This window comes from Phocoena phocoena, chromosome 2 (genome assembly GCF_963924675.1).
Source record: "Phocoena phocoena chromosome 2, mPhoPho1.1, whole genome shotgun sequence".
NCBI classification, from domain to species: Eukaryota; Metazoa; Chordata; class Mammalia; order Artiodactyla; family Phocoenidae; genus Phocoena; species Phocoena phocoena.
The window spans coordinates 122,775,443-122,787,787 of record NC_089220.1 but is presented as its reverse complement, the minus strand read 5'-3'; the positions used below and the strand labels follow the sequence as shown (position 1 = coordinate 122,787,787).

Here is a 12,345-nt window from a genome sequence, read left to right as displayed (position 1 = left end):
TGCAAATCAATCAGTGTGATGCACCATATTAACAAAGTGAAGGATAAAAACCATGTGATCATCTCAATAGATGCAGAAAAAGCTTTTGACAAAATTCAATGCCCATTAATGATAAAAACTCTCCAGAAGGTGGGCATAGAGGGAACCTACCTCAGCATAATGAAGGCCATATACAACAAACCCACAGCCAACATCATTCTCAATGGTGAAAAACTGAAACTATTTCTCTAAGATCAGGAACAAGACAAGGATGTCCACTCTCACCACTATTATTCAACATAGTTTTGGAAGTTTTACCCACAGCAATCAGAGAAGGAAAAGAAATAAAAGGAATCCAAATCAGAAAAGAAGTATAACTGTCACTGTTTGCAGATGACATGATACTAAACATAGAGAATCCTAAAGATGCTACCAGAAAGCTACTAGAGCTAATCAATGAATTTGGTAAAGTAGCAGGATACAAAATTAATGCACAGAAATCTCTTGCATTCCTCTATAATAATGATGGAAAATCTGAAAGTGAAATTAAGAAAACACTCCTATTTACCATTGCAACAAAAAGAATAAAATATCTAGGAATAAACCTACCTAAGGAGGCAAAAGACCTGTATGCAGAAAATTATAAGACACTGATGAAGGAAATTAAAGATGATACAAATAGATGGAGAGATATACCATGTTCTTGGATTGGAAGAATCAACATTGTGAAAATGACTCTACTACCCAAAGCAATCTACAGATTCAATGCAATCCCTATCAAACTACCACTGGCATTTTTCATAGAACTAGAACAAGCAATTTCACAATTTGTATGGAAACACAAAAGACCCTGAATAGCCAAAGCAATCTTGAGAAAGAAAAACTGAGCTGCAGGGATCAGGCTCCCAGACTTCAGACTATATTACAAAGCTACAGTAATCAAGACAGTATGGTACTGGCACAAAAACAGAAATATAGATCAATGGAACAGGATAGAAAGCCCAGAGATAAACCCATACACTTGTGGTCACCATATCTTTGACAAAAGAGGCAAGAATATACAATGGAGAAAAGATAGCCTCTTCAATAAGTGATGCCAGGAAAACTGGACAGCTACATGTAAAAGAGTGAAATTAGAACACTTCCTAACACCATACACAAAAATAAACTCAAAATGGATTAAAGACCTAAATGTAAGGCCAGACACTATAAAACTCTTTGAAGAAAACATAGGCACAGCACTCTATGACATAAATCACAGCAAGACCTTTTTTGACCCACCTCCTAGAGTAATGGAAATAAAATAAAAAATAAGCAAATGGGACCTGATGAAACTTAAAAGCTTTTGCACAGCAAAGGAAACCATAAACAAGATAAAAAGACAACCCCTAGAAAAGGAGACAATATTTGCAAATGAAGCAACTGACAAAAGATTAATCTCCAAAATATAAAAGCAGCTCATGCAGGTAATTATCAAAATAACAAACATCCCAATGCAAAAATGGGTGGCAGACCTAAACAGACATTTTTCCAAAGAAGACATACAAATTGCCAACAAACATATGAAAAGATGCTCAACATCACTAATCATTAGAAAAATGAAAATCAAAACTACAAAGAGGTATCACCAGTCAGAATGGCCATTATCAAAAAATCTACAAACAATAAATGCTGGAGAGGGTGTGGAGGAAAGGGAACCCTTCTGCACTGCTGGTGGGAATGCAAATTGATACAGTCACTATGGAGAACAGTATGGAGGTTCCTTAAACTGAAAATAGAACTACCATATGACCCAGCAATCCCACTACTCAGTGTATTCCCTGAGAAAACCATAATTCAAAAAGAGTCATGTACCACAATATTCGTTGCAGCTGTGTTTACAATAGTCAGGACATGGAAGCAACCTAAGTGTCCATCGACAGATGAATGGATAAAGAAGATGTTACACATATATACAATGGAATATTACTCAGCCCTAAAAAGGAACGGAATTGAGTTATTTGTAATGACATGGATGGACCTAGAGTGTCATACCGAGAGAAGTAAGTCAGAAAGTGAAAAAGAAATACCGGATGCTAATGCACAGATATGGAATATAAAAAATGGTACTGACGAGCCTAGTGCCAGGGCAGGAATAAAGACGTAGATGTGGAGAATGGTCTTGAGGGCATGGTGGGGAAAGGGAAGCTGAGACGAAGTGAGAGAGTAGCATTGACATATATACACTACCATATATAAATGGCTAGTGGGAAGCTGCTGCACAGCACGGGGAGATCAGCTCGATGCTTTGTGATGAGCTAGAGGGGTTGGATAGGGAGGGTGGGAAGGAGGCTCAACAGGGAGGGGATATGGGGATATGTGTATCCATATAGCTTATTCACTTTGTTGTACAATAGAAACTAATACAACATTGTAAAGCAAATGTACTCCAATAAAGATACTAAAAAATAAAAAGGAATAGCTAGCGAAGGGGGCAAAATCGAAAACTGATGTCTGTGTGGATATAAAAATAAGGAGGGGAGTCAACAATGGCAGCAAGGGAGCTGGTCCATGTGTGACCAGTCATTGGTGGAGCTTCGGCCAGCAATGGAGCAGAGAAGAGACCCAGGTCTGGGTGCTAGAGGTGATGTGACCTAGGGAGGGGCGGCTGCAGGTTGCTGTCTAAGGTCCCCCTTCTCTTGCATCACAACCATGGCACCTTGCACCTGTGTCTGGACAGATGGTTGATTCTCCCCAGCACCTCCGAGTGCTGGGACTTAGAAGGACAGTACTGACATGCAAGCCCATCAGGAAACACAGCCTCTCTTGAGAAAGAACAGCCAGGCAGGAGTTTATTAGCTGAGCCCTGTCATGTCCTGCATGTGGTATTTCCCAGGGCACTTTTGGACAGTTTCGATTTGGAAGAGATTGTTTGGATGAGTCAAACAATGGGGACTTGAACTAAAGGAGCTCTTGTACGTGGCTCAGATTAAATGTTAAGGGATGTATCCGTTTGCTTGGGCTGACACAGACCCCGCAGCTTAAACAACAGAAATGCATTGTCTCACAATTCTGGAGGGTGGAAGCAAGATCCAGGTGTCAGCAGGACTGGTGTCTCCTGAGGCCCCTCTCCTTAGCTTGCAGACAGCCACCTTCTCCCTGTGCCCTCACATCATCTTAACCTCTGTGCTTGTCTGTCTCTGTGTCCAAATCTTTTCTAACAGAGACAGCAGTCATATGGGGTTAGGGCCCATCCATATGACCTTATTTTAACTTAATTACCTCTTTAAAGACCTAACTCCAAGTGCAGTCACATTCTGAGATACTGGGGTTAGGACATCAACATATGAATTCTAGGGGGGACACATGTCAAGCCATAAGACAGAGGTGGGTGCTGAGGGCAGTGTGATGGGCTCATATTCTCTTGCACGTCTTCCTGGAGTCAAGCCTCATGCCTGCTGGGTCCTGGGCCTATTCGGCCTTGGCAGGGACTTTCCCCCTTAGGAGACCAAGGCAGCACTTGCACTGCCAAGCACCTTTAGGGTGACGCCGTTCTCCAGCCTTCCTCCCCTTCTGATGCAGGGAGACTCACTCAGAGCACAGCCCCCATTGCCATTTGTATGCCGCCGGGGGCTTTAAACAGGCCGATACACCTGCTGTGATCAGTTCTAGTCTGGCTTGGTCTGATTAGAAAGCACAGTAGTTACTGAAAGGTGTAGGTCACATCAAAGGAAGCTTAATGTAATACCTTTTCTTGTTTCTGTTGAGTTCATTTCTTGTTCTGAATAAGCATGACTGGTTTGATTTAGATGGTTCATTCTTGACTGCTGTCCCGAGAAATGGTTTCCATGCGCGGCTGTTGTGGAGAGAACCGTGGCGGTGGGCATTCTCTCACTCCTGACTCGGGAGCTGGGTTTTGTGTGTAACATCTCATGCACTCGGGCCTCTTGACGCTTTAGCTGGCACTGAGGTTTCCAGTCTTGAATCTCTTTTTAAAGCCGAACTTTATTCTGGAATTGCCACAAGGTGGGGGGGAGGGAGAGGGCATCACACAGTGTTGATTGGCCCTCCTCCTGCACGTTCCTTTGCATGAGTTCTGCAGAAGAACCAGTGCCATGTTGGTAAATAACAGGCTTGCAGGAAATGTGTCCCCCCAGCATGGTGTTTTGGCCTTTTCTTTATTGTTTAGCTTCTTTTCTTCACCATAAAATATATTGATTTCCCTGGTTGTGAAGAATACAGATTGTGTCTTAGGTTGAGAGGCAACCCCATCCCTCATGCAGGTGACCAGGGTCCGGAAGTGGCAGGAAGTGCTGTTTTACTGGAACCCTTAACGGCTTCTTCTGACCTTGTACCTCTCTAAACTAGCTCTGCTCCCTGGTCAGTGGGCACTGCTAGGAGCTGGTGGGAGGGATGACACCTGCAGGGATCCTTGGTGACTTCAGAGAAGGAGTTTGGGCTGTGGGTGTGTGTGGGAGGGCTGGGTAGGGCTGTCCACCTAGGGTGTGAGAAGGTGGCTTCTTGGAAGGCAGGTGGCACTGCCTGATTGATGGAGGTTAGGCTGGGCCCCTGCTCTAGTTCTGAAAGCCTCCAGGGCCTCCCCTTGTGACCTATTCATCAGGCTCCCAGGACCTCATCCACCCCAGTGTGGCCCTAGCACACTCCTGACCAACAGGGGTGAGGGTGCGGCTGCCATTAGTAGGTCAAGAGGATGAGTTTGAAAAGCAGTTGCTTAAACGTGGGATATTCTCTGAATCTAAATAGCAGTGAAACCAAATGTATAAAATTGTATCATGGAGTTTACCACATTTCAAATTTAACCTGTTAATATTTCTAGTAATTGTGTGACTTTTAATAAGAAAAACAGAATGTAGGAAATATTGCTGAAATCAATATGATCCCCTTTTCTAGAGAAATATTTGTACCCTTGTGACAACATGAGGTACTGGTGAGGAGAAGTGTTCTCTGTGATGATCAGGACATGGGCAGAGATTACCTGGCAGGGCCTTCCTGGGCCAGCTTTCCAACTCGGTCCCCCAGTTCCTGACTCTGCCCTCTCTAGCTGTGGCCAGACCTTGTGGCATGAAGCCTACAATGGTCCTGGTACCAATTCTGATGTGTGGGTTTTTCCCACACGAAGCTGGGTGTCCCACAGTCTAACTCAATTCTGATGCTATCTTCCTGGGGAGAGCGTCAGATCCCACAGGTGACAGGCTCAGTCCTGTGTGTCAGGAACAGCCAGTCTCGAAGACCAAATGTTAGAACAAGAGATGTTCCTAGTGCTCTGATCACTTAGGAAATTAAAAGAATTTTAGGAGCTCTGTGCCAGGAACTGGAGTCAAAGACTAAATGTTAGAACAAAAGATTATCCTAGGACTTCTATTTACAAAGGTGTCAGGAGCCCTGTGTCAGGAACCGGGGGCAGAGACAAAATCATTTATTTCTTATTTCACAAAGCCCGTGGGCAAAGTAAACGAACAAACATCAGGCTCTGGAGGGGCTTCTAGAAGCCCAGTTACTGGTGAGTGCCAGCCCCATCTCAGCTCTTGCAAAGGTCCACTGAGACCCTCCAACCCTCCCCTCCCCAGCCCCGGGTCTAGGCCTTCCTTCCCAGAGTGGTGCTGCTTGAGCTGTGAGGCCATGTAAGCACCCACGTGACACATGCCAACTGTTCCATGACAGCATACACAAAAACGGGAAAAAGTCTGGGCTCTACAAAGAAAACCTGCTGCTTCGAGGCTGCACCATCCGAAACACAGAAGCCGTCGTGGGCATCGTCATCTACGCAGGTAGGTGCTGCGTGTCACCTGCCGTCTGTGATGGCATTGGCTCAGCATGGTGGGCTGGCTATTCCTGGACATTGCTCCTGGTTGTTTTGGTATTTTCCTGATTATCAAAGTAGCATAAACCCATTGTAGAAAACCAGGAAAATAGATGGACGCAAAATGTCTCATAATATCTGGACCAGAAGTGTTCTTAGCATGTTAGCCTATTTCTTTCTCTGCATTTCCCCATGGTGGTTACATAGTTGAGATTAATTGTAGAGCCTACTTTTCTGACTGAACTTATCCCATATGGATCATTGGATGGCAGCACCCTTTTCCAATCCATGGAGTCAGCGTAACCCGTCCCTTTCCTGCTGGGCACTGACTCACCGCCTCCCCCGCAGGGCATGAGACCAAGGCTCTGCTGAACAACAGCGGGCCCCGCTACAAGCGCAGCCGGCTGGAGAGGCAGATGAACTGCGACGTGCTCTGGTGTGTCCTCCTCCTCGTTTGTATGTCTCTGTTTTCGGCCGTCGGTAAGTCTCCTCAGAGGTCACGATGAGTGGGCACTGCTGGACGGCTGCCGGGGGCCCCTGCTGGGCTGTCTCTGTCTCCTTCTGACCCAGTGCTCTAATTAACACACATTTGTCACTGGCTTGGACTCGGGATGTTTGCATTGGCAAGGCCACGTTGAGACGTTTCGATGAATGAGCTCCGCAAACTAGTGTTTTTCGAATTGGCGTCTTCTGGGGTGGAAGAACGGCTTAACCATGCCTCCTGTAATGATTCCAGTGGAAAGAGTGATACTAACCTGGTGATAACAGGAATCAGAGCAGTAGAAGCACAAATGCTACTATTAGGGACTCTGTGAGAAGAGGGAAAACATTATTTGGGTCCCAAGAAGGGGCTAGCAGTTAGGCTATGTGCAGAGTCTGGCGCCCCCAGCTTCTGGTGGCCTCCAAACCGGCATGCTGCTTTGGGAGTGCCTGGCAGGGAAGCGCGTGGACCTCCAGGTAAACGACCTTCACCGTGTCCCGCTCAGCTGCCATCACACACCAGACAGGTGTGACATGGTCTTGGAACTCAGTGGTAAAAGGCACTGGTATACGGGGCATGAAAAGGGCTCTGTCATCATTTAGGTGTGGGGCTCAGCTGATGAAATAACGTGTGTTGCTGTTGGCTTTTCAGAGTCTGTGAGATGTGAATTTTGAATCTCTAAGCAGGGACAATTACAGGCAGTATTCAGAGCCTATCGAGACTGGTGTTTAGTGAGGCATTGGGAAATTCCTTTCTGGGGTTTCTCATTGGCAGCTACCAGCACACGTCCAATTCCTGTGTTATGACCAGTGGTGCTATTCAGTACCAACGATGGAAAAGGCCGGGGTTGAGGCAGAGTCCAAGTCCCGGGGCCTTCCTTCCAGTGCTCTGATTGTAGTGCCAACAATACCGTGGGCTTTTGCTTTCTTAGGTGGCCAGGCGGGCTCATAAAACCCGATGTACTTGTGTCAGGTGAATGACGTTCCTCTTTGATCTTTGCTACAGGACATGGACTATGGGTGCAGCGCTATCAAGAGAAGAAATCATTATTTGATGTCCCTGAGTCTGACGGCACCTCTTTATCCCCAGTCACAGCTGCAGTTTATTCGTTTTTGACAATGATAATAGTTCTGCAGGTAACAGTACTAAGTTCCATATGACAATTGCTTTACTTTTCTGATAAGAACTTTGAGTCATCATAGTCTGCTAAGAACTTCCCACAAATTCTGCACCTGGGAGGAGCACAGGTTCATCTGACAAATGTGTTGCCTTTTGTTTCCCCACCCAACTTATCTAAAGGATCTTTTATTGGGTGCTTTTCACGTTAAAATTCTCCTTTGCTATTCTTAAGATTTTTAGGCTCTGAGGGGTCGATTTTTCAATCATTGGTTCTGTTTTGCTTTTCCACTCAATTACTTCTTTTTTTTAAAATTAATTTTTATTGGAGTGTAGTTGCTTTACAATGTTGTGTTAGTTCCTACTGTACAGCAAAGTGAATCAGCTATACGTATACATATACACTCTTTTTTGGATTTCCTTCCCAGTTTCTACTGTACAGCAAAGTGAATTGACTCTACGTATACATATATCCACTCTTTTTTGCATTTCTTTCCCATTTAGGTCACTACAGAGCATTGACTAGAGTTCCCTGTGCTATATAGTAGGTTCTCATTAGTTATGTATTTCATATATAGTATCAGTAGTATGTATATGTCAATCCCAGTCTCCCAATTCATCCCACCACCCCCCTCCACTCAATTACTTCTTAAAATAACCTACATTTTTTTTAAACATCTTTATTGGAGTATAATTGCTTTACAATGGTGTGTTAGTTTCTGCTTTATTAACAAAGTGAATCAGTTACACATATACATATATCCCCATATCTCTTCCCTCTTGCGTCTCCCTCCCTCCCACTCTCCCTATCCTGCTCGTCTAGGTGGTCACAAAGCACCGAGCTGATCTCCCTGTGCTATGCGGCTGCTTCCCACGAGCTATCTATTTTGCGTTTGGTAGTGTATATATGTCCATGCCACTCTCTCACTTTGTGCCAGCTTACCCTTCCCCCTCCCCATATCCTCAAGTCCATTCTCTATTAAGTTTGCGTCTTTATTCCTGTCTTAAACCTACATTTTTATTTCAGAATAATTTTAAGGTTTACAGACAAGTTTCAAAAAATAGTACAGAGAGTTCCCATGTGTCCCTCACCCAGTGTGTCTTAATGTGAGCGTATTACATTTCTCTGGTACGTTGTCAAAACTGAGAAACCGGGCTTCCCTGGTGGCGCAGTGGTTGAGAGTCTGCCTGCCGATGCAGGGGACACGGATTCGTGCCCCGGTCCGGGAAGATCCCACGTGCCGCGGAGCGGCTGGGCCCGTGAGCCATGGCCGCTGAGCCTGTGCGTCCGGAGCCTGTGCTCCACAACAGGAGAGGCCCCAACAGTGAGAGGCCCGTGTACCGCAAAAAAGAAAAAAAAAAAAACCTGAGAAACCAACTTTGGTACTTTGTCTCAAACAAAACTCCAGACGTCATTCGGATTCTACTAATCTTTCCACTGATGTGCTTTTTCTGTTCCTGGAGTCAATTTAGGATATCACATTGCATTTTGCAGCATTGGTTATTATTATTAGTTCCCATGCCTCCCGAACAATTCCCCATCACTAACTGAGAATTTATGCCCCAAAAGCCTGTGAGAGTGGAGAGGGGCAGTGAGCGTCTCTGCCACCCTCCTTAGGGACACAGTGAACAGAAGATATTGGCTTAGCCTTTGCCTGGAAGGGGCGTTCTGCTGTCTTATATCACATGTACTTGAGTTCGTCCTGTAGTAGGTGTTGCATTAACATATACTTAAGTTACCCAGAGAACCCAGTTAGTCTGGATGTGATATTCTGAGCCCATAAGTATCAGTTCAATACTGTTACTCCAGAGATAAAGAAAAAAATTAAGCGTTGATTTCATGAAGGTTATTCTTGAATTGTCAAAGCATAACCGTGACTGTTCTTCTCAAAGCCTCTCCCCTCTGCTCTGTATTGCACAAAATCACAGAGATTGTCCTTCAGCACAGAACCAGCCACTGAAAAGACTATCTCTTCTGAGCTGTGGGGTTGTGTCTGCAGGACAGGCAGCTCCTGTCACTAGGAGCCCCAGGACAGCCTGGGTGTGAGGTGACTTTGCTTATGAGGACTCTGACTGTGCCATGTGTTTTGTGTTTCTCTTTTCTCTTTTTCCTCTCCTAGCTTCTCTCAAGCACAACTTAGTAATATGAAAACGCTTGCTTCTATACAAGCCATGGTTTCCATACTTCCAGACATGATAGTGGATTTCCGCTCTGCAGTGGCACCATAGGCTGTCCTAGTTTAAACTCTTTGCCAATATCCTAATACTCTAACAATACTGACTCTAAGCCAACTTGTTTAAGCTCTGAAAGGTACAGTACAGTCCCTACTTACTTGAGGTTGTAGTTATTTGTCGTTTAGATTGGACTAAATCCGCAGTTCCCGGGTCGTGTCGCGGTCATTCATTCTATGTGCCTTGTGTCTCCTAGGTTTTGATCCCAATTTCCTTGTACGTTTCCATTGAAATTGTTAAAGTATGCCAAGTGTACTTCATTAACCAGGATATAGAGTTGTATGATGAGGACACAGACTCACAGCTGCAGTGCCGAGCCCTGAACATCACGGAAGACCTAGGGCAGATACAGTATATCTTCTCTGATAAAACTGGCACTTTAACTGAGAATAAGATGGTTTTCCGAAGATGCACTGTGTCTGGCATAGAATATTCTCATGATGCAAATGGTGAGTCTGGGGATGGGGGCTCCCAATCTGGGCAGGACCAGAGAGCTGCTGTATCAGAGTTGCATGCCCATGTGCCTGTGTGTGCGTGCGTGTACATATACACACACACACACACACACAGCTTCAGGGGTTGATGATTTTTGAGGGAGAATAAAACAGAAAGGCTGTCAGAGCAACTCTGGACCAGCATCTATAGAAAAGGCCCCTCCTTATTGCTGATGGCACCCTGCTTCCTGCACTATCTGCTGTGGTGGGCATCTGCTTAAACACTCATTTTCTGCCAGACAAGCAGAACCAAAGAGGGCAACCTTGAGGAACTCACCTCAGAGGCACCCGGTCTCTGTCACACCAAGAGGCAAAGAGATGTTTCCTTTGTCACGCATCAGTCTCCTTGTTATCAGCTGCAAATTCTCAGCAGGGCACTGGGCAGTTCATGCTGCGTTCTTTCCTCTGGAATATGACCTCCCAGAGGGAAGTGTCACCTCACTTTGGAATTTAGGCAGTCCCTCCTCCCACCTCTCCTTTTCTCATCCTTGGCTGCCTCCCTCTGTCCCCTCTGAGCACATAGGGGAGCCATCTGCTTCCTAATTCGAGGGGTACCTGGAGCCAGCTGCCCACCCAAAACAGGAGGGGGTCCCTGCACCACAGAAGTGTCTCTGGGGCCATCACACCTCTGAGAGAGAGGGCACCTGCTCTGCAACCAGGACTCCCCTTCTTTCCTGGAACAGCATCTGAGAACATCAAAGAAACCTTGCCACAGAAACAGAAGCAAGTACAGAACAGGGGGACAACATGGGGGCATCAGTAGGAAGCTGTTCTTTAGGGGCATTTGGTGGGAAAGATCTGCTGGAAGCATGAGATTTTTGTGAGTTTTATAAAACCAAGAATTATCATGATATCCACTATATCCTCCATGATAAAATGAATCATATTAACAGAAGGCATAGGAATGTGTCCAATTTGTTTAATGTTTTATTTGCCACTCAAAAAAAATGGTCAGGAACAGTGTCCCATCTGCCCACCTGCCTCCCTCTCTGGCTCTCCCCTTCCCTGACTCCCCAGGCTTGTGCAGAAGAGCTTGGGGGCCTGAAAGCAGACCTCATCCTGCTTATAAAGGAGTCAGAGGACCAGGTCTGAAGTCGGCCTTGAACTGGAACTGAGGCTCTGGGGGCAGAATCCCAAGTAAGATTACAGAAGGATTTTCACAGTTGTCAGATGCTTACCATAAAACCAAAGGGGTCCATCGCCCCTAGAAGACACAGGAAAGCATTGCTGGGGAAGGTGGAAACAGCCAGGTGTCTCTGCAGCATGTTTTAAAGAAGAGCTGTGATCAGTGACTGACGGGCCCCTGGGCTGGCACCCAGCTGCTTGCATGGTCTGACCTCTCAGATCTGTTAGTAAAACAAATTCAGGCGGGTTTGACTCTGAGTACTGAGCCCAGCTCACATGTACCTGAACCGGCCACACAGACCATGGGCGTGTCCCTCTCTACTTCATGTCCTGGTGACGGTGCAGGGCCAGGGCCAAGCATCACCTGCTCCTTGTCTCCATCTTCCCCAAAGAGCCCGAGGGCATCGCTGAGGCCACTGCTGTCTGGTCACAGAGCACAGACACACCAGCAGCGGCCTGAGGGATGGCCGCTTTCAGGCTAACATCTGATAACTGCTCTGGGAGGGTGGGCGGGCAGATGTGCCCTTGGGAGGCTGACACCATGCTCATAATGTCCAAGCCTAGGAGCTAGACAGGCCCAGTCCAGGCTTTGCCCTTCCTTGCCATCCACTCACCACCTCACTGCCAGGGGGAAAAGGGGGTGGGTGCAGGAGTTTTCTCCTGGAATTAGGAGCGGCCTGGAATTAGGTGGAGTCCTGGGGTTGGCAGTTACCCGGCCTGGTGGCCATGGGCAGGTGACTTCCCTTTCCTTATCTCTAAAGAAAAGTCTTCCCAAAGAAGATGCTGAGTTCAAGGCCTGGCCCACAGGACAGACCACACCATGGCATACCCAGACGGGGGGCCCTTCTCTTAGTCCCTCACACGGGCCACCTCCTGTCAGGATGCCTTGTGTTGCCACCCAGCACCGGGCCTGCCCTGGAAGTCCTTAAGAGTTGCTTGTTTGGAGCGAGTGGTCCCTATGGATAGTCTCCTGTTGCTCACATATGATGGAAGAAGCTGAACTAACTGGGCAAAGCCAGGAACACGTGTTGAGAGCCCTTGTTAGCAAGAACAGCAGCGTGGGTGCACTTCTGTGATTCACTGAGAGCCCTGGAGGCCTCAGGGACTGTCGCTCCATG

General features: G+C 46.4%; 1 protein-coding gene across 1 annotated transcript in view; it reads left to right on the top strand.

Moving 5' to 3' along the window:
- Positions 1-12,345, top strand: part of ATP10A (ATPase phospholipid transporting 10A (putative)) — a 174,617-nt gene that overhangs the window by 125,380 nt on the left and 36,892 nt on the right. Inside the window, exons 4-7 of the mRNA XM_065870996.1 lie at positions 5,641-5,747; positions 6,128-6,259; positions 7,266-7,396; positions 9,805-10,057. Coding sequence (XP_065727068.1) covers positions 5,641-5,747; positions 6,128-6,259; positions 7,266-7,396; positions 9,805-10,057 — 623 coding nt within the window. The remainder of the gene's footprint in view (positions 1-5,640; positions 5,748-6,127; positions 6,260-7,265; positions 7,397-9,804; positions 10,058-12,345) is intronic.